The 23,980-nt window shown below is 37.3% G+C and overlaps 15 protein-coding genes across 15 annotated transcripts; 10 read left to right on the top strand and 5 right to left on the bottom strand. All coding sequences in view use genetic code 12, as the record gives it.

Annotated features, from left to right (window-relative positions):
* Positions 1–219: 219 nt before the first annotated feature.
* CTRG_00454 (uncharacterized protein) lies at positions 220–2,316 on the top strand (the record flags this gene model as incomplete). The annotated part of the gene is made up of 1 exon (XM_002545627.1): positions 220–2,316. One exon carries the CDS (start codon positions 220–222, stop codon positions 2,314–2,316), a length of 2,097 nt encoding a protein of 698 aa, XP_002545673.1.
* Positions 2,317–2,476: 160 nt separating this feature from the next.
* RUB1 (NEDD8 family protein) lies at positions 2,477–2,710 on the bottom strand (the record flags this gene model as incomplete). The annotated part of the gene is made up of 1 exon (XM_002545626.1): positions 2,477–2,710. The coding sequence occupies one exon, from the start codon at positions 2,708–2,710 to the stop codon at positions 2,477–2,479; it is 234 nt and encodes a 77-aa protein (XP_002545672.1).
* Positions 2,711–3,011: 301 nt separating this feature from the next.
* On the top strand, positions 3,012–3,680 carry CTRG_00452 (S-adenosylmethionine-dependent methyltransferase; the record flags this gene model as incomplete). Its single annotated transcript, XM_002545625.1, has 1 exon — positions 3,012–3,680. The coding sequence occupies one exon, from the start codon at positions 3,012–3,014 to the stop codon at positions 3,678–3,680; it is 669 nt and encodes a 222-aa protein (XP_002545671.1).
* A 195-nt stretch (positions 3,681–3,875) lies between these two features.
* Positions 3,876–5,117, top strand: CTRG_00451 (mRNA splicing protein; the record flags this gene model as incomplete). Its single annotated transcript, XM_002545624.1, has 1 exon — positions 3,876–5,117. The coding sequence occupies one exon, from the start codon at positions 3,876–3,878 to the stop codon at positions 5,115–5,117; it is 1,242 nt and encodes a 413-aa protein (XP_002545670.1).
* Positions 5,118–5,333: 216 nt separating this feature from the next.
* Positions 5,334–7,370, top strand: NPR2 (nitrogen permease regulating protein; the record flags this gene model as incomplete). The annotated part of the gene is made up of 1 exon (XM_002545623.1): positions 5,334–7,370. One exon carries the CDS (start codon positions 5,334–5,336, stop codon positions 7,368–7,370), a length of 2,037 nt encoding a protein of 678 aa, XP_002545669.1.
* A 3-nt stretch (positions 7,371–7,373) lies between these two features.
* HTA3 (histone H2AZ) lies at positions 7,374–7,955 on the top strand (the record flags this gene model as incomplete). Its single annotated transcript, XM_002545622.1, has 1 exon — positions 7,374–7,955. The coding sequence occupies one exon, from the start codon at positions 7,374–7,376 to the stop codon at positions 7,953–7,955; it is 582 nt and encodes a 193-aa protein (XP_002545668.1).
* Positions 7,956–8,196: 241 nt separating this feature from the next.
* Positions 8,197–8,718, bottom strand: CTRG_00448 (uncharacterized protein; the record flags this gene model as incomplete). Its single annotated transcript, XM_002545621.1, has 1 exon — positions 8,197–8,718. The coding sequence occupies one exon, from the start codon at positions 8,716–8,718 to the stop codon at positions 8,197–8,199; it is 522 nt and encodes a 173-aa protein (XP_002545667.1).
* A 370-nt stretch (positions 8,719–9,088) lies between these two features.
* Positions 9,089–10,195, bottom strand: CTRG_00447 (uncharacterized protein; the record flags this gene model as incomplete). The annotated part of the gene is made up of 1 exon (XM_002545620.1): positions 9,089–10,195. The coding sequence occupies one exon, from the start codon at positions 10,193–10,195 to the stop codon at positions 9,089–9,091; it is 1,107 nt and encodes a 368-aa protein (XP_002545666.1).
* A 994-nt stretch (positions 10,196–11,189) lies between these two features.
* EGD2 (Egd2p) lies at positions 11,190–11,726 on the top strand (the record flags this gene model as incomplete). Its single annotated transcript, XM_002545619.1, has 1 exon — positions 11,190–11,726. One exon carries the CDS (start codon positions 11,190–11,192, stop codon positions 11,724–11,726), a length of 537 nt encoding a protein of 178 aa, XP_002545665.1.
* A 140-nt stretch (positions 11,727–11,866) lies between these two features.
* Positions 11,867–12,892, bottom strand: CTRG_00445 (uncharacterized protein; the record flags this gene model as incomplete). The annotated part of the gene is made up of 1 exon (XM_002545618.1): positions 11,867–12,892. The coding sequence occupies one exon, from the start codon at positions 12,890–12,892 to the stop codon at positions 11,867–11,869; it is 1,026 nt and encodes a 341-aa protein (XP_002545664.1).
* A 448-nt stretch (positions 12,893–13,340) lies between these two features.
* Positions 13,341–14,306, top strand: CTRG_00444 (uncharacterized protein; the record flags this gene model as incomplete). The annotated part of the gene is made up of 1 exon (XM_002545617.1): positions 13,341–14,306. One exon carries the CDS (start codon positions 13,341–13,343, stop codon positions 14,304–14,306), a length of 966 nt encoding a protein of 321 aa, XP_002545663.1.
* Positions 14,307–14,924: 618 nt separating this feature from the next.
* Positions 14,925–16,574, top strand: CTRG_00443 (ubiquitin-protein ligase; the record flags this gene model as incomplete). The annotated part of the gene is made up of 1 exon (XM_002545616.1): positions 14,925–16,574. One exon carries the CDS (start codon positions 14,925–14,927, stop codon positions 16,572–16,574), a length of 1,650 nt encoding a protein of 549 aa, XP_002545662.1.
* A 111-nt stretch (positions 16,575–16,685) lies between these two features.
* CTRG_00442 (peptidylprolyl isomerase) lies at positions 16,686–17,807 on the bottom strand (the record flags this gene model as incomplete). Its single annotated transcript, XM_002545615.1, has 1 exon — positions 16,686–17,807. The coding sequence occupies one exon, from the start codon at positions 17,805–17,807 to the stop codon at positions 16,686–16,688; it is 1,122 nt and encodes a 373-aa protein (XP_002545661.1).
* Positions 17,808–18,013: 206 nt separating this feature from the next.
* On the top strand, positions 18,014–19,165 carry CTRG_00441 (uncharacterized protein; the record flags this gene model as incomplete). The annotated part of the gene is made up of 1 exon (XM_002545614.1): positions 18,014–19,165. One exon carries the CDS (start codon positions 18,014–18,016, stop codon positions 19,163–19,165), a length of 1,152 nt encoding a protein of 383 aa, XP_002545660.1.
* Positions 19,166–21,314: 2,149 nt separating this feature from the next.
* Positions 21,315–21,707, top strand: CTRG_00440 (uncharacterized protein; the record flags this gene model as incomplete). The annotated part of the gene is made up of 1 exon (XM_002545613.1): positions 21,315–21,707. One exon carries the CDS (start codon positions 21,315–21,317, stop codon positions 21,705–21,707), a length of 393 nt encoding a protein of 130 aa, XP_002545659.1.
* Positions 21,708–23,980: the final 2,273 nt, after the last annotated feature.

The raw sequence follows: 23,980 nt of genomic DNA, 5'->3' as shown, positions 1-23,980 counted from the left end.
CTGGCAATTACTCTAAAAACTTCTTCATTCTAACAAAAGCCAGTAAATATTGAGAGAAGATTTGAGATCCTCAGTAAACTTCTGTTGTTTATGTTGTGTGTGTTGCATGAAGATGAGTGTTTATCAAGAACGGAAAAAAAAAATACAAGTCAAAAAATTGTATAGAATGAAAAATTTAGTTAACGGAGATCATCGAATACATCAATCTCAATTGGCACTATGGAAGATCAAGATACAAGGGATCAAGTGACAAGTAAAGAGATTCTTGATGTTGCTTTTGAAAAGGGCAAGTCTACTTTCACGACACCAAGACAAACAATTCAGGATATCGAAGAGTTAAATTCTTACCAGCAGACCAAGAGAAGAGAATTCGAACAACATATCCATAAGAATAGACTAAATTTAAAACAATGGATACGATACGCCAAATGGGAGGTGGAAAATAACCACGATTTTGCTCGTGCTAGATCCATTTTTGAAAGAGCATTAGATGTCAATATTGAGCATATCCCATTTTGGGTACAATATATTGAACTTGAATTAGCACATAAGAACATAAACCATGCTAGAAATTTGCTAGATAGAGCCGTTAAAACACTTCCCAGAGTCAATAAACTATGGTTTCTTTACGTGTTGACTGAAGAAATGTTAAAGAACTATCAAATGGTTAGGTCTGTATTTGAAAAATGGCTCGAATGGCATCCTGACGTGTCTGCATGGGATGCATACATTAGTTTTGAAGCAAGATATGAAGAAATTGACAATGTAAGAAGTATTTTCAAGAGATATTTGGCAGAATTCCCGGAAGGTACCACCTGGTGCAAATGGCTCGATTATGAGATTGAAAATAACGAAAAGGATATACCCACCATAAGGGCAGTATTTGAATCCGCAATTGATACATTATTAGTCGAGAACCCAGAAGATGAAAATATTTTTGATATTGTTGTCCGATGGTCAGATTGGGAAGCTTCTTGTAATGAATCAGATCGTGCACTTGAGATTTACAAGATATTGCTTGATGGAAAGATAAAAATCTCGTTGAATCTTCGAAGCCGATTACAAATTGCATTCAATGAACTAAAATCAAAAATCACCAGGGGTACTAACACCAGTGGGACAAGTGATCAAGGGAAGAAACAGAACCAGTACTTATCAGCAATCAAACAAAATCCTAATGATTATGATTCGTGGTGGTTGTATATTAAAAGTTTAGAAAACAATGGTGCTAAATCTATAAACGAGGTTAGAAATTCTTTTATCTCGGTAACTAGTAATAAACCAACTGACACCTTCAAGTCTGGGGACTGGAGGAAATATATTATGTTTTGGATATGGTACGCTATGTGGGAAGAGTTTGTCAATGGGGATATAAACAGTTCTCGCCGAATATGGAACGACTGTTTGAAAATTATACCACACAGCCAGTTTTCATTTGCCAAGATTTGGATTGGATATGCTGAATTTGAATTAAGGAATAATAGTGAAGGCGGTTTAACAAAGTTGCGTAAGATATTAGGTAAAGCAATCGGTCAAACAAGTACACACGGACCAAAGACAAAGATTTTCCGGTATTACATTGACTTTGAAAAGAAACTTGGAGAGTGGGATCGTGTGCGCTTACTTTATCAAAAATGGCTAGAAGCTGCCATATCGACAGATTCTCCAGCAGAGCAAATTTTGCAGAGTTATTTGGAGTTTGAATCATCTTTGGAGGAATACGATAGATGCGATCTAATATTATCTGTGGCCATTGATTTGGCCAACAGTAATGAAACTGGAGGAAGTTTAGATAAGGATACGGTGTTTGGTCTTTCGGTAGAGTTTTACAGGGATGAAATGAAATATGACAAGATCCGCGAACTATACAGAGCATTATTGGAGAACGAGCCAACTGCCAATAACTGGATCTCATTTGCTTTATTCGAGTCTTCTATTCCATCAGCAAAGCAATTGGATGAGTTTTTGCTTGGGAATTCAGAAGAGTTTGAGGCGACAGTTGATGAAGAACAGATATCAAAAACAAGAAAGCTTTTCACAGAAGCTGAAAGCTACTTCAAAGAAAAAAGAGACAACGAGTCCCGTTTGGCAGTTCTTGAAGCATGGAAAGAGTACGAGGAGATTAATGGAACTGATGACAGTCTTGCTGAAGTGGTTCGAAAGCTTCCTACTAGGGTGAAAAAGAGACGCACAGTTGACTTTATCGAAGAAGAGTATATGGAATACGTTTTCCCTGGCGATGAAGAAGACCAAGCTCCAAAGGGAATGAGTAAATTCCTTGCCAATGCTAAAAAATGGGCAGCCACATCAACATGATTAACTATATGGACACTTGAACTAGTGACGGTCATCGACAAATGCTTACAAGAGATATAGCTTCTTGCCAGACTTCAACTTTGTTGCAGCTGCAGTATGTAATGTACATGAGTAGTAAAGGAAAATTATACATGTCACATTTATTGTAGTATAGAAAAATCTAATTACCTCCTCTCAATGTCAAAACTAAATGCAAAGATGAACCAGCTTGAATACCAGACTCTTGAACGGTTTGGTCATCATTCAATTGAGACCCATTGAAGATCAATCTTTGTTGAGCAGGGGATATACCTTCTTTTTCTTCCATCATTTCTTTGATTCTAATGATTTTGTCTTGTGGTTCAACATCAAGGGGCATGTCTCTTCCAGTTAAAGTCTTGACTTTGATTTGCATTTCGTTTCGTTTCGTTTCGTTTCGTTTCGTTTCGTTTCGTCTTGTCGTGTGAGTGAGTGGGTTAGAGTATGTGGACTTTAAAATTGATATTGATACGGACACAAGTATAGTAAAAGAATATTCGTTGCTAGCAGGTATTAATATTCTCGTAGATATGGTTTGCCCTCTTTGCACCTGGGAAATCGTGTTTTTGAGTGTATGATTTTTCTTTTGCTTGGTTGTCGGTCTGATTTTACTTTTTTTTTTTTGTTGGTTTTCTCTCTTCTCTTTGATTTAATAAACCTGAAGAATAATCAAAGTGATGTTGCCAACACCAATTATTGGGAAAATCGACTATGAAAAGGTATACGAACCTTCAGAGGATTCATTTTTGCTTCTAGATTGTTTTGAACAGGAGAAAGATTTTATACAGGCCGCATTTAAAGAGTCCATTCCATTCGTTACTGAAATCGGAACTGGTTCTGGCATTGTAACTACGTTTATTGCTAAAAATGTGCTACCAAAAGCTATGTTCCTAGCAACAGATATTAATCCACATGCATGTAAAACTGTGATAGAAACCATGCGTTGTAATAAGGAAAATCCCCAAGATGCTTACTTGATCGACTCCACTCAGATGAGTCTCACGTCAGCCGTGAGGCCGCACACTATCGACATATTAGTATTCAATCCTCCTTATGTGCCTGCATCAGAGATTCCTGAAATACCTACGCAAGATGAAGATCCAGTATGGCTTGACTTGGCGTTAGTTGGGGGCGAAGATGGGATGGTTGTGACATGGAAAGTATTAGATTGTTTGGAACAAACTTTATCTTCTAATGGGATTGCCTACATTTTATTCTGTGCAAGAAATAAACCCGAATCCGTTGCCGAAATAATGAGAGAACGAGGCTGGAATGTCGAAGTTGTTATACATAGAAAAGCTGGCTGGGAGGTACTAAGTGTATTGAAGTTTTCCAAAGGTAAATAGACATGTATAGATATAATTAGCCCCTTTACACGACGTAATATTATGAAAAAAAAAAAAAAAAAATAAGAATGAATTGTTGTGTGCGAGTGCGAAAATTCAAATATTCCAACTGAGAGGTTTATTGTCATCGAAAGAAATTGTGTATCTACATTCCATTACATACAGAGTTTAAGATTTGTTTAATCAATCAACAGGATGAATAGAGGAAGACCACAATATGGAAGACCACCACCACCTCCTCCTCCTTCAGCAGCAGTAGATGGACCTCGTGAAACTAAATGGTCCGGAAAACCTAGAAGATATGTCCAGCTTGGCGAACAAACCTTCGACACAATGATCACAGGACATTTAACTGAAGAACAGTTGACAGCTTACCAAGAGTATTTCAGAAGTGAGGAGATAACCCATTTGTTAAATATTGCTCGACAACAGCACCGACCAGTGCCAGAGATTCTTCCATCAGCAAAATTTGAAAGTAGTGACCCACAGTTAAAATACAAGAGGGATCCTTCACCTCCTCCAAAATATGACCGAGATGGTATGAAAATTAATACTAGAGATAGGGTTGTGAGAGAAGCATTGGAAAAGGAAAGACACGAAATGGTGGAGTTAGCTGCTGGAAGTATCAAGGGGTACATGCCTCCTTCAAACTATACTAGACCAAGAAAGACAATGGAGAGATTGTACGTCCCAGTTAAAGATTATCCTGAAATCAACTTTGTCGGATTTTTGATTGGTCCTAGAGGGAACACTTTAAAGCAATTACAACAAGATAGTGGAGCACGTTTGCAGATTCGAGGTAAAGGGTCTGTTAAAGAAGGGAAATCGACAGATGATAATGATGCTGTCCATTCAACTCTCAATGATGATTTACATGTTTTGATTACCTCCGATTCACAACACAAGATTACAAAGGCTGTAATGTTGGTTAATGAAATCATTGACAAGTTGATAAACTCCCCGTTTGGTAAAAACGATATCAAACGAAACCAATTAATGGAGCTTGCCAAGATGAATGGTACGTATAAAGATAAAAAGGCGTTCAATCAAGAGAATTACGAGCGCAGACAACAGCAACATGCCCATGCTTCACATTTAGTATGCCAAAACTGTAATGAACGTGGTCATCTCACCAAAGACTGTAAACGAAATAAGCGTCCAAATGAAGATCTAGAAGACGAGCAAGAATATAATCCTGGTGCAGAAGTTCCTAGAAAGAGATTTAGAAATGATTCAGGCCCACATGCTCCTCCTCCGCCGCCACCACCACCTGCTCCACCGCTGTTCCGACCATCTTATGGTCATTCAAGTTCTGGAGTCCAGGGTCATAACCGAAACAATTACTATGATCAACGTGGACCACGCAATGGATCAGTAGCTCGTCTGAATCATGGTGTTCCACCACCTCCTCCACCCCCACCTCCACCACAACGATAGATTTTGAATAGTATAGTCTGTAATCTAGTTTTGTATAGTGTATTGTACGCGTATTATTTTCGATATTATTGTAGTGAGTTTTTATTATTTAAGTTGCGACAGAAGAATTAAAACAAACTGGCAACAGCAAAGAAAATAAGAAAGAAAGAAAAAAAAAAAAACCACTACACCTTGGAAGAAGTATAGTATACTCACCAAAAAAGTCCATCCATTGTAATGGATATCTCAGATGGTTTTATTCCCATAGTTGCCATATTCTATGCGGTGTTTCACCCTATAGAAGGGACAAAGATTGTACACCAATTCCCCGAAAATTCAATTTCAACAGGTGGCAGAGGCGGTGATACCGACGAAGGAATCTTTGATTTTGATACTATCAAAAATTACGTCATTCCAAAACCACAATTATGTAATCGACTTATATCATTAAAGATCGACAAATACAAGGTTATTGGGTATCCAGTAAATATGGAAAGTTCATATTATGCTAGAAATTCCTTTAATTTCAACTTCTGTTTTGTGTTTCGTTATGATATGGGAGACGTATCTCCATATGAGTCAGCAATCAAGCGAATGGGACAAATGTTTCAAGTTTTGGAGGAGCAAAGTTTCATGTTGAGTTGTTTGGATAAACATAATGCATTTTTTAGGGAAAACCCTTTTGCTAATGGGAAGAAGACTGCGGCATCATCGAATTTTGATGTCAACGGATTCTCTATCATTGACAGCACCACAGGCCCTGGAAATGATGCCCAAGTGAATATCCCTGGGTTTGCCAAAACGAAAAGAATCGCTCTATCGTCAATTGAGTCTTTAATTCAACAGATATATCAGGACTTGAATAACTACTCAGAATGTTGTATCCCGCTTGACACTTCGAACTCAGTTGATATCAAGTTGTTTCCAATTTTGCCTCCACCAATTAACTTAAAGGCATATCAGGTACCGATAGCTACCGTGCGTTTGCAATCACTAGTTGATGTAAACTGGGATCCTACAATGATTAAAATCCTTCCGTACATTAATGGTTTGAATTCCGTCAAAAGGATAAGCGAACTCGCAGACGCCAATTATCTTTTAACGAAGCAATGTATACAACATTTGATGCACTACAAATGCATTGAGATTGTTGATATTTTTCAGTTCAGTAATATATATGCACCGACAAATCATATTGGGAACTTTTTAAAATCTGACGGTAAGATGGCTGAAGAGTGTCAAGCATATGTTGTTTCCAATGATACCAGTACTGAGAATTCTTCTTTTACAAACACGCCGAGTCAGCTTAGTTCGCCTCACCCCAATAATGGGGAGTACACACCAACCTATAACTACAAGTCATCTTTTGGATCGGCATCTGTTTCACCATACACCAAAGCGACATATTTGTCGAAATCACCACGGGTAGGAATGATGTCACACACTGAGGTGAAGGTTCCAACAAAAACAACATTGTTTTACTTGTACCGCTCACTCAACCAAGGTCAGACCTTGAAGGAATGGTATGTCCAGCAAAAAAAGTATTTGGACAATATAGATATCAGGAGGTTTATTAATTTTGGGGTTTTGAGGGGGATCATTTACCGAGTGTATTCTTATCCACTATTGAACTCAATAACAAAAGCCATCGAGAAGAATGATATCGGTGCGGTTGATAATATGATTAATAGGTTGCAGAGGAAAAAGGCTCACAGAAAGACCACCGGTGGAACGAACGAGAATTTGCTCAAGACCAAAGTCAATGAACGAACATTAAGAACAGATGTAAGACGAAAGGTCAGCTTTACCTATAGCCAAAGCGACAAGCATGATCTACGAAGACTATCAACTAGTGAAGTCATCCTTGAAGATGATAGTTCTGAAGATGAAGATGATGATGACGACGATGATGATGATGATGAAGATGAAGATTATGATAATGAAGGATCTGGAAATGACGAAGCAGAAGGTGATGATGAGGACAAAATAGGACCATATGTTGGTGGTTTTTCAAATACTCATTTGATTCCAATTGCAGAGAGACGTCACAGGAGGTCATCTTCGTCATATTATATTGATGGTGACTCCGACGACGGCGACGAATCAGACGTGGGTTTAGAAAGTACGGAAGAGCAGAAAAGAATAGTTGATTTATTAAAAATGCTAAAGGGTTTCCAGTCATTTGATTCTATTTGCACTGAATTGAACAAATCAAGAGCTGAAGTGGAAGCTATGATTGATAAACTTGGAACTATGAATATTGTCAACAGTTAGTCAATGTCACCTCGAGTCGTGTGTGTTTCAAAAATGCGTTGCGTTCTGTTCAACTTTTTTTTTGGTTGTTTACAAAGTTCATTAAGAACGCTCGCTCTTCAATTTTTTTTTTTTTTTGTTTTGTTTTGTTTTGTTTTTTTTTTTCCTTTCTCACGAAATCACAACAAACCCACAACAAACCCAATGTCAGGAAAAGGAAAAGTACACGGAGGTAAAGGTAAATCCTCGGAAATTGCCAAGTCATCTACTTCACATTCAGCTAGAGCAGGATTGCAATTCCCTGTGGGAAGAGTTAAGAGATATTTGAAAAGAAGTGCCCAGAATAAGGTCCGTGTTGGATCTAAAGCAGCCATTTACTTGACTGCAGTTTTGGAATATTTGACTGCAGAAGTATTGGAATTGGCAGGTAACGCAGCAAAGGACTTGAAGGTCAAGAGAATCACACCAAGACATTTGCAATTGGCTATTAGAGGGGATGAAGAATTGGATAACTTGATTAAAGCTACCATTGCCTACGGTGGTGTCTTGCCTCATATCAACAAAGCTTTGTTATTAAAAGTTGAAAAGAAAAAGGGTCAAAAATAAAAGTAATGGAAATTGTTCTTTAAAGTCTGTACTATATCTTGGTGTTTTTTTTTTATATTATTATTATTATTACTATTTTATCATAGTTCTTGTTTATTATTATTTTAGTTTTCTTTTCTACAATTCTGTATAAGTTTACTTTTTTTTCATTCCTTTCTAAATATACAAATACGTCTAAAAAATTAATATTTTCTTTTCAAAAGAAAGAATCAAATGCTGTAGTACTATTTACAAGTTGGCTCTATGATTTTTTTACTTCAGATGAAGGTTCGTTATTTGTGGTTGTGTTGTTGTTATTATTATTTTCAAGTTTAATGTACTTTGGATTGTATCCTTCGGGAACTTTGTAATCGTCCAATTTGATGTTAATGTCACCGAGTTTCGACTTGATGTATTCAATCTCACTTTGTAACACAGTAATATCATCTGCTAATGCATCTCTTTCGCTACTGGCCTTCTTTCTACTTCTATAACTCTCATACAATATTAGTGAACCAGCAACACTGAAAATAAAAAATTCGGAAATAAAAGTTGCACCTTGTTCAATAGCTTTATTGTCATTCAAAGGTTTAACTCTTATTTTATTTTCCCCAAGTAATGACATTCTTAATTTTATTTCAGTTGAGTGCATTGATTGGGCAAACTTGATACATATTTTTCTGAATCTTTCATGTTCTCTTGCTTGAGCTTTGATGGCATTCCCAATGGGTTTGGCAATTGTCCTCACCAATAAGGAAGTTATTTTCAATGCAATGCCACTCATGTAGTATATTGTATAAAAGGTAAATTAAAAAAAAAAAAAGAATCAAAGGAATAGTTATTGAGACAATGTCACGTTTAGTTTACTTGTGGTTGATAAATAAAATGATAATATACCCCCCTAGTCTATAATGCTTTCGGTTTCATTTTTTTTTCTTCCTCTTCTTCTTCTTCTTCCACTCTTGCTTACTTTTTTTTGGCCACTCATTGGTGTTGAGATCGCACGTCCTCTGCGAGAGAAATTGCGAAGCAAACACTAATTTTTTGTCGTAGAATTGGAACCCATAGCCGCCCCGGCTAGCGAGATTTTAGAGGAGAAATAGGTCTAATGGTCTGTTGCATTCTAGTACAAATTATATAAATCATCATTCTTTTTAATATTGCAAAGCTTCGGATTTGCCAGTTATACAGTACTGTCTCCAGTCTTCAAAATAGGTATCTACTAACAAATCGTAGAATCTATCGTTGTCAATTTTATTCACAATAGTTGCATTTCCTGTTCTCATTCCGTGTGGTGCATACTCGTGACCCCAAATCCTTAAATTTCCATAGAACGGAGAATAGAACAGCGTATCGACAGCAACAGAGAAGCTCGAGGTGCTTTCAATCAAGTCCGGCCATACCATGAATGCAGTCACAACTTCGTCCCAGAACGGTAATGTTTCTTCCGACGTATTCTCTGTGTAATTACCCGTGGCCAACATTGTCAGAACTTGAGCAAAATAAGGATTATCTTGTATAACGTCCAATCCTCCAGCCTTATCAATGATCCTATTGTATAATTCTTGGGAAGGAACCAAATAGTTTGTTACGTTTGCTCCAATCACTAGGTGCTTCCATGCGGCAGTAAGCACAATCTGTGCAGCCTCGGGATCTTGAATCAAATTTATATCTGTATTAATATCATTAACTATTGGAGGTCCCAGAGCAGCTGCGTATTGTGTATCAAAATAACCTCCCATAATATAAATCCCAGCCGACTCATTAACCAAATTGGGGTATAATGAAATGGCTTGTGCAACAGTCGTCATCATACCTGCAGCCCAGATGTAGACTGGATCAGTATCCTTGTGTGCTCTCACAGCCTCAATCATAGCAACTGCTCCGGCTTTACTGTCATCATAGGTGATATTATCCCAAGTGTAAGAATCTTCATATCCATGGGTAAAAGCCCCTTGCCAAACTAATGATCCAAACAAGTCTTGCCAAGTATCAAATGTTTCTTGAGTTCGTAATAAAGGTTGTTGAGCTCCCAAATAATGTGGAATACAAGCTGTCAAGTTGTACGTTTCCAAAATATCACTGCCAATACCAACTGCATCGACTGCAGACGACGATCCAAAACTTCCTGAAATCCCAACAATTTCCCATCCTGCTTTAAGTGGAAATAAAACTTGGAGCGCAGAGAGACCATCATTATCAATAAACACTTTCTTAGAAGCAGTCAATGCTAGTAAGAATATAAATGGGACCAAATACATAATTAACCCAATCAAATAGAAACAACGACAAAACAGAAATCAGTAATTAAAAAAAATAGGGGGAAATCAGAACCTGAAATTTCGTTGATTATTTTTTTTTTCTTCCATTTCCCTGCCATATCTATTTTCATGTGGGTCCAATAAATTGCGCTTATCAGTTGAAGTAATTTATTACCGTTTCTTTTTTTTTTTTTCGCAATTATTTTTGACACTTTGCTAGACCCAAAAGAAAAATGTCAAAATCTTGCATTATCATTTAAAGCCAGAAGTCATCTTGACTAGTTATGATGAAGATCCTTTTTGAAAGAGTATGTGTTTATCTTATTACCTGACTAATATATTCTTTCTTCTACGAAGACCACGTTATCACAACACCGAGTCCATCATCTCATTTTAGATTTCTCTTTGTCAGATCCAATAGAAGCACCATCTACAATACATAAATTCAAAAAAAAAAAAATAGTAATTTATATTACGACAAAAAAAACATAAAGCTATATAAGACTTGTCAGACCGCCACTTATACCATCTAATTTGTCTCAAAAAGAAACATTAGATAAAGTTCATCGCGCTCTTCTTAGAAAAGATGAGCAAATATTATCTCCCTCGTAAGTATAGTGGATTTCCCTCATCATCCAAGTTGGATTCAGTGGCTCTTTTGAAGAATCAAAAGAGGGTCGTGACCTATAGAAATGATCCTATGAAGTACGTCGACAAAGAAAAGAAAAAGAAAAGGAGAAAACATAAAATAAAAATAATCTCAGGAATCCATCTTCTTTTATAGTGCACAATTTTTCAACTTGTTCCATTTTGCGACACCTCAAGTGGTCGTGCATTTGCACAGGTGAAAATTTTTTTTCCTACTTTTTTTTTTCGTTTGCTAAGAAACCCTAATCCCTGTTCGTCGACAAAAAAAAAATTTTCAATTGGTATTGAAATTTTCTCTCAACAATTTTAGAGTACTTCCATTCAATAACAACAATTATTATCAACAATGTCAATCGAAGAAATCCCACAAGGTGCTGACGTCAACGTCATTCCAAAGAACGAAAAGAAAGCCAGAGAATTGATCAAGAAATTGAACTTGAAACAAATCAAAGGTATTTCCAGAGTTACTTTCAAACAAAAGGGTAACTTGATCTACGCCATTGACTCCCCAGATGTCTACAGATCTGCTGCTGGTACTTACGTTGTCTTTGGTGAAGCTAAAGTTGATGACATGAACCAAAGAATTGCTGAAGCTCAAGCTCAACAAGCTCAACAAGAAGCTTTGCAAAAAGCTGCTGCTGACGCTGGTAACACTGAAGACAAATCTCCAGAAGCTATCACTGCTGACTTGGAAAAGGCTTCCTTAGACGATAAACCAGCTGCTGAAGAAGATGATGAAGAAGGTGAAGTTGATGAATCCGGTTTAGATCCAAAAGACATTGAAATTGTTGTTGAACAAACTCAAGTCTCTAGAGCTAAAGCTGTTAAAGCTTTAAGAAAGCACGACGGTGACATGGTTAATGCTATCATGGACTTGTCTTAGGTTACATGTATATTTGATTCAATAACTACATAAATCTGTTTGCGTTCTATAATTCTTTTTTTATTGTAAATTTCTCTTACATACAAAACGAATCATAAAAAAAAAACTTTAATCTGATTGACTAGAACACCCACTACTTATTATATTTCATCTGTTTTCGTGGCTCCTTCCTCCTTCTTTGAAACTGGTTCGGGTGCCTTAGAATCTGATGTCTTTATTGCTTCTGGTGAAGATTCGATTGGAGACTGTGAAGTCAATTCAGGTTGATCAAACAACATACCCTTTCCATTCATTGCCCCACATTTCCAGCATTGAAACTTGATGTTAGCCGGATCCTCTGTATGCGGTGGAGCTAAACCATTATGTGAAAAACAATTGAAACAAATCAATGCGTATCGACTCTCAACGGCCTCGCTGTTATCTGATCCAATCAATATATCCAATATTCTGTCCTGGAAAGTTCTTGGAACTGGCTGTTGAGGAACAATTGGGGAAGGAGTAGGCCCATCTGGAATGACTTTTTGCTCTTTCAGGTGTTGTCCAACAGTTCCCTGAATCCCTTGTTGGGTCTGTTGTTGTTCTGGTAAGTTGAGCTCCTTTAAAGCTTGTTGTCTAATAGACTTTGAGTTGTCTTTCCTGTTCCTAATTCTCTGTTGCCCTTTATTTGCTCCCTCTTGGACTTGGTTCTTTGGTGGTTTCTCGTCACCATACTTGTTGATCAATTCATTAGTCTTGTTGAAATTGGTTATATTCTTCAATTCTTCAATCTTCACCTTGTGTTTCTTTTGTAAATTCTTCAACGAATTCTCCTTGTTGTTAATGAAAAACTGGAAAACAAAACTTATTCCCTTGGATAGCAATATAGCCAATAACGGGTATCCAATTAATATTAACAAGTTTCTTCTAGATTGATTAATGACAAACCACTGAATTCTATTCTTCCCTGCCCTTTCAGATGGTGTTAGTAAATAAAAATAGGATACGATACATATGTAAAATAACGACATATATCTAGCAATGGATTTTCTCAACAGTTTTTGGCGTTGCTTCAAACGATAGATCTGTTGTTTGTTGCTACTGATACTCTCAGTGATGGAAGTCAACTCTTTCTCAAATGTATCAGGATCAAAAGTCCCTTTGGAGCTGAATAAACTGAAAACTCCCATATTAAGGACTTAAATATGCGTTGATACTAGATAGATGTAATTCCTATAATGAAATTGAATCTCAGAAAGCAATGGCAATTATTATGAAAAAAAAAAAACTGAATAGCAAAAAGACGGATCTATTACGTAGTCAAAAAAGAAAAATATAATCTTGTACACGATCCCTCGCTAAACCAAAAGAGAAAAAAAAAAAATCTGAAAAAAAAAAAAACATATGACGCCTTCTTCTATCATCTTACATTGGTAAACGAAAGTTAGCATCAAGCTTCTGGTGTGTTTCATCTTGTCAATATTCTAACGATTTATTATTGTCTGAAAACAGTAAGATCCATATTTAACATAGCGATACTTTGTGTTTATTGCTTTATGTCAAAAGTCTAATCGTGTCTACTTAGTAATTACCAAGAAGGATATTAAGAATTAAAAACTACACCACAATACAGATTTCATGCCGTATATAATAGGAGATAGAAAAATCAAGCTCGATTCGAGTATCACGGAGTCAGATGAGCAATTACTATTGTCGCATGCAAATATATTCCGCTGCTGTCTCAACAATGCACTCTTCCAATATTGCATTGATTTGAAAAAGACTGTGCATTTATATCTGGATATCATTGTCATATACGCTACCCTATTGAGAAAAGTCCCGAACTATGATGATATCACAATCATGGCTAATAAATGCAAGTTGAACATGTTAAAGTTGGAAGATGATTTTAATGAATTGTTTGGAAATGATGTCAATGCATCACTACATCAGTACGGCAAGTTATGTTCGAATTGGGAAGATAAAAGCTATTCAAATAGCATCAAGCCTTCAAGTATGTTGATTATTGACTCAACCTTGGAGTCTTTTGAAATCATGGTCAAGACATTGTCGTGTATTGATCTATTCTTCCAGAGTTTTAACAACTTGAAAAAGCTACTTATTCCATTTCTACTTGAACAGACCAAATCTATAGTCCTGTCTTTGTCCAAGATTAAGCAGTTTTTGGCTCTTGATATTCCAGTTGACTTATTAGCAAAGGGAGCTTTGGGGTCTGAGACTTCTGTCTTCGAGACGATGAAAAGAATTGAAAAGGTAACCACTGGTATAGAAAGAGAATCGTTGATTCTAGAAACTGCATTTTTGACATTTAACGGATCCTTAAAACATTATACGAGTATTTTATTGGGAAGAGCCATATTGAAGAGGGAGATTGACCCAAGAGATTGTGAGCTCTTCACCAGAAGAGGTATATGTTATCAGGCTGCTGAGAACGTGGTGGCAATTCCCTTGACCGAGGAATCATTAAACAAGAGTAACAACCCAATGGATTATCTCAACAAGTACCTTTCGTACATTGTCATCTTGTTGGTAGTTTTGATTAGTATTGTATTCTATAGATTGTTTAAGGTTTTATTGGGTTAATATAGGTTTGTCATTGGTTGAATTTCTACAGAACTCTGAAAATTTTCTTCAAAAACAGTGACCCCGACAGTAACTTGTTCTGATTGTACATCACTACAGTAGTCACATTAAAAGAACCATCATAGCTTGGTAAGCAGAAGGGAACATAAAAGAGTCCCTGAAAACTTTGCGATAATTTTGAACATGGATTCCACGTGACTGTACTGATTTGCCATTCTATTGGCACCATTCAGGAAACTCTTAGCACACCAGAATATAATTGTTCGATTTCACCAACGTGCAAATCGGTCACGTCGTCTGACTGCAGGTATTTTTGATCTGTGTTTAGATAGGTCACACAAAATGATATCTGTTGATTGTATGCATGGTTCTTTCTTTTCCCATTCTTTTTCTTTTTTTTTTTTTCTCTCTCTCTCTCTCTCTCTCTCGTTTTATGTGTGTAACTACTGTTGGTCTCACACACTGGGAGAAAAAAAAAAGTATATTATTAATCCAGGAGACAACCGTTATCATCATTTAACGATCCACAACTTTTTTTTTCCCCTTTTCCCTTCATTTTTTTAGTAAAACTCTGGTTTTGCTTTAACAAGATCACTGAAAACAATCCCCTTATATTAAATGCCAGACGATACGTCGCATTCACGGAATTCTTCTGGTGAAAACAATTCCCAGCTGACAAATACGAACAACAATAATGAAAACCAACTGACTAATAGAAACAGAAATTTTGCCTCCCAGAATTCAAACACAACCACAAATGAAAATAACCCCAATAGACGTCACCGGAGAGATCTAGGGATATTTGACAGGTTCATGGATACGTTTTTGAGAGGTGCCAGACTGCGCAACAATAACAATAACAGCGACAACAGGAACAATAGAAGTCCTTCCCCCATTAGAAATGAAATCACGGAATTGATGAATAACACTACAGATCCAGACACAGAGACAAATCAAAGAGGAGATGGTGGAGAAGAGAGCAGTCGTTCTACTCAACCTCAACCGAGCGGCCCAGCTACCGGTGATGATGACCCAGAGCGTGCTATTATTATAACTGTTAACTATGTGTTTTCCGACGAGAACAGACCAACAGCACCGAATCGTTCTGGTTCCTTAATAATGTCTTTGCCAAACAATGCGTCTAATCGTGAACCAGGTGCGATCCAAGAATTCATAAGGCTTGCTACTCAAATGGCATACTCATCAATCATAAATGGGCTTCATCAAGAGAAGGGTACCACATTAGAGAAGTTTAGAACATTTACTGAGGTTGCTCGAAAAGATTTGGGTGAAATTGAGACCTGCTCTATATGCTTTGAAAAGTTTGAACTCCTTGAACAAGAGAAACAAGAGGAGGAATTGCAACCAGATGATGAAATGGTACATCACAAGAAAAGACGGCTTTTTGATGAGTCTTCAGTGACGACCTCAAGTTCTTCAAATTCAAGAGATCATGAGCCTGCGGGTGGAAGAGGTGGTGAAGCAACTAATAATAGAAACCCGGTGTTCTTGATTGATCATGTGGGAGAATTCGACCATGTTCCAATAAGAATGCCCTGTTCCCATGTCTTCGGAAAGGATTGTTTGTGTGAGTGGCTCAAGTCTCACACTACCTGTCCCTTGTGTCGTTTTTCAGTAGCAGAGGAGAATTCTCAGTCAAATAACGAAGGAAGAAATGTTTCCATTTTTACCATTCCAGCCGAGTCTGAGTCGACTTCCCTCGGAAACGTTTCAGTTCGAAACAGTATTGTTCGGACCCCTACACTAGCTGATACTAATAGGAGTGGAGACAGCACTGATAGAATGCATTATTTTGGATTTTCACCTACCACATCGTCTCAAGGTTTGGAAACACCGGCTCCTAGCTCAAATACTGCGTCAGGATCCCCGCAACAACCTTTAAGAAGAATTTTCAGGGCTACTCGATCTAGACGAGAGCGAGAATTTAGATTATCCCAAGAGTCCCGAAATGACATTCCGTTTGCAGAAGTCGTTGATTATATTCCAGGACACGGATCTGGTCTGAGACTGCCAGAACCTTTGTTCCCTATTGGTATGACGAGCCGAAGAACGCCAAATGGAATAGAAACAAGACTGACTGATCAACTCGATGAGGATAATAATCATGGTTCAAACGATAGGGACGACAATTTGAATATGAGAAGTCTCTTTGATGCGTCGCCGATGCCGCAGGCCAGAAATGAAAGGGACAGTAATGATGACAACGACGATGTTCGTGACAATCAGAATTCAAATAATCAAAGATGATTCTGTGTGTGAGTATGTGTGTTAGTACTGATTATTTGAACATGTTTATATCTATATAGAAGTGTACTTATGTATATACCTTTTTCTTTTACCCGATTGTAATAATCTATTTCAGCCAAAGAACTTGGAATACTTAGCTTTCTCCTTTTGTTTCTGTTGATCCATTAATTCTTTGGCTGACTCTAATGATTTGGTGATTGCAGCGTCGCTAGGGGATAACTTAGTTGCAAGTTCAAACTCTTCTACCGCCAGCTTGTATTTCTTTAAGCCAACATATGCTGTTCCCTTACGGTAGTGTGTTTTTGCCTTATCTTGATCGGTTAAGATGTTTTCCATGGCCAACAAGTACAAACAATAATCCACACACCTGTTAAAGTCTTTCAATTGCAAACAAGCCAAACTCAAGTTCAAATATATTTTCTTTTTCAAATCCAAAAATTTACTATACCACTCATGATTTTGGTCTGGGTCAGGAATAAATTCCATTATATATCGTAAGCATTTGACGTATTTCAATCGGGCATCCTGCTTGCTTCCTTTCTTGAATAACAATGTGCCACTCTCTTTTATCTTCGAAGCCACATCAAATGCTGCTTCAGTAGATTCTTGGTCAAAATTAGTATCATCCTCCGGATATTCTTCATAGATATCACCTCCTATCGTATCGTAGCATGCATTACTGACAGGGATTGGCATTCCTTCGCTCCATTGACCACACTCGCTAATAGTTATGCAAGACTCTGGAACATCCTGATTGTTTGTTTTGATTCGCTCGATCTCCCTCACTACAGACTTACCATAAATCAATTCCCCAAATACTGTCTGTGATCCCGCCATGTGAGTTTGTGGACCAATTGTTATCACGAATTGTGATCCATTATTATTCACATCACCATCATTTGCTGAACAAAGTCTGAATCCCTTACTTAAGTCACCTGTCAAATTTTCACCAGGAATAGGTTTGCTCATTCCACTTTCCCCATAAATTGTTGATAAGTTTTTTCCTTTTATTGCACCTCCTCGTATTATAAAGTTTTTAATGACCAAATCAATGCTAGTTTCTTTATATGAGTACTCCTCTTCCCCAAGCTTAATTCCTTGACAGAGATTGAGGAAGTTCTCTGTAGAATTTGGGGCCAAATCTTGGTATAGCTCAAAAACTAATCTTCCCAACTCTTTGTCATCAATTCTAATATCTAAATAAGCCTTGGGTCTTACTGTCTCAATTTTCATGGTAGTATGATTCACCGATGACTAGACAACGATTTAGGAATTATTCCTTTTTTCTATTTTTTTTTTATTTTTCACTTGCGAGGAGCAAATGAGAACGAAATAAAAAAAGCAAGTTAACAAAAAATATATAAACTGAAAATTTTCAAACCCCAGTATTCAACAGTCTAGTTCATCCCCAGTCTATTCAAGTCGATTCTATAAACAAGATGTTTGTTGCACGAAGCAGATATGTGGGAAAGAGGTTTTTGTCAACCAACTACCAATCCATTTTGCACAATGCACAAGAAAATGTAAACCAATTGTTGGAATCAAGCGACAGATCATCCTACATCCTAGCACAATACATCCCTGAGCCAGCAAGGAACTCATTTCTCGCTATCAGAGCTTTCAATTTGGAAATCAACAAAATCAATGAAGGCGGATCCAATGCACAATCTCGGGCTTCGAGAGCATCTTCCCAAATGTCAAGCACATTGGGGGTTTCGACAGCAGACTTGAAATTCAAATTTTGGAGTGATTTGTTATTGCGTGTATTCACAGAGGATTCGAGGAATGAGACCGATTTAGGTGAACCCATTGCTATCCTTTTACGTGATGGGCTCAGAAATGACTTCAACTTGGACATTTCATACTTTCAGAAATTCCTCCAGACTCGTCGCCAATTCCTCAAAAATGGCGGGACTTTTCAAACTACCAACGATATCTGTAGCTACGGAGAGGGAACATACTCACAGTTGAACTACTTAACCCAAAGCTTGTTATTGTCTCCATCAATTTCGCCGTCTGTTATTCGATTGTTGGAGTATTCGCCGGAATTACAATCACTTCTCAGTGACATTGCGGCCCACATCGGGCAGGCAACGGCAGTTAGCTCCATGATCCTAGGGGTACCGTACTATGCTCAGACGCGTAACCAAGTCACCTTGCCCGTTGAATTGATGACAGCTCACGATTTATCCCAGGAATCTGTTCTTTGCTTGTGTCAGGGCCATGCAGGAGAGGATGTATCAGAGGAATCCCGAGTTAAGGAGAAACTCCAGGAGGTGGTATACCAGACAGCCATTACTGCCAACGACCATATAATAACTGCTCGAGACAAACTTGCAAAGGCAAGTCTGGCGATTGGGAAGGTGCTTGAGAGCCACGCTAATGATAGGTTGCTTGCCCAGCAGTCCAAGAATTGGCGTAAAAATATACCAGATGTAATTTTCACACCGATGATGGTAGGTATCCCAACTGTGTTATATTTGAATCGACTCGAAAAATGTGATTTTGATATTTTCCACAGAAAGTTAAAACAGAAAGAATGGAGATTGGCATGGACTTCATTCAAGGACTATTACAAGAGGGTTTTTTAAAACTGCTTGTGTTTGCTGACGAAATAAAAGACGTGCTAAGATAAGAATTGGGGGTCTCGAAAGATTGATAAACAACAATTGTGAGTAACAAATATTGTTGTACAAAAGTTCTTTCCCATAAGTAAATAGTTGAGACTAAATGAAAATATACACACTTACTACTTTGAAGAAATATCCATGTAGCTGGCTAACACTCTAGTAGAATGTACATGCGTGCATTATGAAGAGTGTCACCCTGAAATAAACCTAATGAACCTATTGGATTTAAAATGATTTATGGATTTTGAGATTTATATAAACCAGCCTCTGTTCATTCTAATTTGCCAATCACTAAACAAGTCTTTATACTGTATTAGAAATGTCAATTTTTTATTATTTTCAAGGAAATAGTCGGTTTTTATACTAGATCTTTGCAGCAGGTACTCATTTTGCTACCATATGAAAACTTGACAATTGTGCACGAAATCTACAAAGGGGTCGATTTTGCCGTTAAACTATAGATGCTTTATCACCCTCATAATAAAATGATGCTATTACCACCTGTGGCTTGCATTTATAATATGTGTAAATGTGGAACTGTGAGATCTGGTTTATATATTGTTATTAGTTTGCTCTCTTTGCAATAACAAATTATTCCCAAACAAAATTAAACTGAATAAAAAAGTTAATCTGATGGCGCTATGTTGGAGTTACATCCAAAGTAGCTATTGTTAATTTCGTTGGATTGATTTGGTATATGGTTATAATGTGAGCCACTATAACAGTATCAAATTCTTGAATATTATCATTTTGGGCGACTGATTAACAAATCATTAAAATTCGAGGTAATTTTCACTCTGAATATAACAATTCAAAATTCAAATGTATATATTAATGGTTAAAATTATTTGAAATGAGGGTTTTAAACGTTACAGCACCCTTATTTTTCATTCCGGATTTCACTTTCGGTTTGCCCATGGAATCACGTGTCTATTAGTTTTGTGTCATTTCTAACTAAGCTTTTCTTTTGGTATGCCCCATACATTATTCTTTGGTATGCCAACGTTTTGTTTGGTATGCGTCTTCATGAGTTTTATGTTATGCTTCAGACCTGTTTACTTGTTATGCTCGGCCGAAATGTGTTTGTTATGCTCGGATGAAACCAATTTGATATGCTCGGTCTTTATTAGTTTGCTATGCTCGGCTCAATGTTTATTTGATATGCTCGGGTAAAGCTAATTTGATATGCTCGGGTGAATATATTTTTGGTATGCTTGGTGGTCCCTATTTGTTATGCCTGGTGGACCCTATTTGTTATGCTCGGCCGAAACTAATTTGATATGCCTCTTGGAACGTTGTTTGTTATGCTCGGCTGAATGTTATTTGTTATGCCTCTTCCAAAGATTTATGGTATGCCCGGTGAACCCTGTATGTTATGCTGGGCTGGATCATATATGATATGCCCGGTGATTGTATCTAGAGTTTTGTGATTCACCGACCCTGAATGCGTCATCTTGTTGCAAGCTTTCCTAAAGTTCAATCATCAAGGGACCTGAGGCATGACCGGAACTATGTGTCAACGGTCGGAAGTGCTTAGCATGGGGAGGAAGTCAATGTTTGACAGACGTGTCCATTTGATAGCCTGGTAGTTGCCAAATCATTATAGGAGTACCGCTCCTCAGTCTGAGTGAGCAAGCAGTCATATATGTTTGGTAAGATCATGAATTCAAGGTGTCAATTTCCCTTTAATTATCAATGCATTATCAAGTCATCCACGGCTTCAATTGATGGATAGTAGGATAATACATTGACTATAGCCAACATGTAGACTAATAGATAGGATACCAGGACTAAAGCGTGAAATAAAGACAAATATTCCACACATTAAATATGCCATTGGTGTACTTTATTAGCTGTATTTCAAGATCCACAACCTATAATACTAATGGAGTTGTCAGAACCTGTGATAGCAACAGTTGTAGCAGCTACACAAACTGTAGCAACGGCTCTGTGATTAGTAGTAGGCATAATAATTACCAAATCTATTTCTGTATAAGTTTACATGCAATACCATATGACAAAGCAGACATATATACAGCTATCCATTGTATGATTCTATTGTGTCTGCTTCCCTTTTGATAATCCACGTTCTACTATACTTCTAACTCACATGCAACGTACAATGCCAGTACTTCTTCATACATTATATCAAGCTTTACTTCATTATATTGGTGGTAACGGTACAACTAACGCTTTTAAACGCATCATATACCACAGAGATCACTATCAGTGTCATCTCATGGTCTTTGCAAGTAATTTGGGTATTGTCATTGTTGGTGTCTATTCGACTATGAAATGTCGTTTGCACTCTTTGTCGCAAGTTCAATGCTGCGTGTCGCATCTACCGTGTCGCATAAATCATGTCGCATCAGTCATGTCGGATGTACCATGTCGCGTATCTTGTGTCGCATCTATCGTGTCGCATCAACCATGTCGCATCAACCATGTCGCATCAACCATGTCGCTGGTATCTACGACATGTTTATCCATGCGACACATATAACAGGCGACATTTTAAGGTTTATCCGGTATCAGACATTTTTAACAGAAAAAGTTTGACACTCAAGTAATGTCGGATCACACATTTTAGCTACCACGCGACATTGTGGAAAAGGAAAAGGAAAAGTAAAAGCGGAGATATCAGAAAGTCGCACCACTGTCGCCCTTTTTCCGTGTCGCAAAATTCTACAACTAATTGTATGTGTAGGAACTACTGCCAAACACAGCAAAGATATTTGTATAGGCATATCGAGACTGAATAAGACTTAGAATGCAGTTTTTAAAATATGAGAGGTATTACGTAGAATATCGGAACACTGCTGACCCGGAAGTGGGAAAGTATCGGGTCATATTGTTGGAAAGGGTCTTACATATAGATCACAAAGCCTGGCTTCCCCTTCAAGGTGGAGCATATCATTAACGAAGAATAACATAAAAGCGCTCAACTAATGGGATAACAAAAAAAGAGTGGAGGCAGCTGCATAACAAAATGATCTTTGTGTTCTATCATATCAAACTCCTGGCATAGCAAAGTTATTTTTGTTATGCTGATTATTTCGATATGCTAGCTATTTTGATATGCTGATTATTTGATATGCTGACTAGTTTGATATGCTGATTATTTTGATACGCTAATTATTTTGATACGCTGACTATTTTGATATGTTGTTTATTTGTTATGATAATTTATTGTTATGCTATTTATTTGATATGTCAATAATTTGATATGTGTCTTATTTGTTATGATGATTTATTTGATATGATATTTATTTGATATGTGTCTTGTTTGTTATGCTCTATATATGTTATGCTAGTTGATTGTTATGCTGTCTTTTTTGTTACGTCGATTATTTGTTACACTGACTATTTTGTTATGATCATATTTTGTTATGCTGTTTGCTTGTTATGCTTGTTGATGTATTTTTTGGTATGCGCTTTTCTTGTTATGCTGCGAAACACTTTGATATGCACTAGTAAATTTATTTGTTATCCAACTAGTTGACGTGTTTTCTGGTATGTTGGTTCTATTTATGGTAGGATCGTATCTCACACTGTTTCTATACTCTATTCCTCACATCAATTCGTGTTATATGAACGTAATTTTACAAGTACACTAACTTGAAATACAAACTGATGGGAAATTTTGATGGTGTTTTGTTGCAAATTTGTACAGAAAGTACACACCAAATAGAACACACACATATCTAGTAACTACAATGTAACACATAGCAAAATTAACTCACACTAAGCTCAGCGTACACGTTTTCACTTTGATTTCACGCTGTTTCCAGACCTCTGTGATCCTGTACTGTTAGCAGTAGACAACTCTGTGGCGCTACCAAAAGTCAAATTTGCCACATCGCACGACCACCGCGGAATTTCCTCTAAATGAACCAATTACAGATTAGCACCTGGTAACAGGTGTTGGTGGACAAAAGGAGACACAATGGACGTGTGTGTCTCTATTATAGTGTTGTAAAATATTGTGTGCTGTCTAGTTGGAGTACTCACATGTGTGTTAGTGTCAATTGCAACACACAAGATCCTCTTAGTGGAGACCAACAATAGCAAATGCCAGCTCAGCAATTAGAAGTAGCTATTTATATTGCATCGTTTTCCTTCACCAATCTCTTGCCTGAAATCAAAATTCTGGGTACTTTCATGTGGTAGTTTCCTATACTTTGTCGGGTAATTTGCTCCTGTATTTTCGGCTGTTGCAAAAGTTTTTTCTGAGGGTGTGGGATTCAAACACAGACACAGACGCAGGTATCAAATACAAAAAGGGGGTGAACTGACCATACATAAGGGAGTATTCTGAACACGTTAATAATGGAATTGAACAAGATAGGACGGTTTTCAGTAACGTCTGGATGGTTTTAATGGTAACTTTTCTCACAATTTCAGGCCGACTTGGGTGGTTCGGAACGGTGATTCTGGTGACTTGTTTCTGTACTCTCAGTGGTGGTTGTAAAAAATTTAGAAGAAAATGCAGCTGGTTAGGGTAACTGTAGATGAAGTAGATCTATGCATTTGTTGTCTGTGCTTGTGAACAATTAGTTTTTCTAAAGATAACGGATACAATCTGGATATTGTTTTCAATTAATTAGCAACAACAGAAGTTAAAGTTGCCCTTTGTTTTGTCACAAATAAATGCTCTTGTAGAATATATTGTTCTGAATGCTCTGGTGTGAGATTTCACGATCTTTGAAAAAACGGGCATCTTCCCCGAAATATCAAGAATATGACAGACCGCCATGTGTCATAAAGCGCGAAACT

The sequence above is a fragment of the Candida tropicalis genome (assembly GCF_000006335.3).
Source record: "Candida tropicalis MYA-3404 genomic scaffold supercont3.1, whole genome shotgun sequence".
NCBI lineage: Eukaryota > Fungi > Ascomycota > Pichiomycetes > Serinales > Debaryomycetaceae > Candida > Candida tropicalis.
Note: the sequence above shows the minus strand (reverse complement) of the source record. Positions and strands in the feature narration are given on the sequence as shown.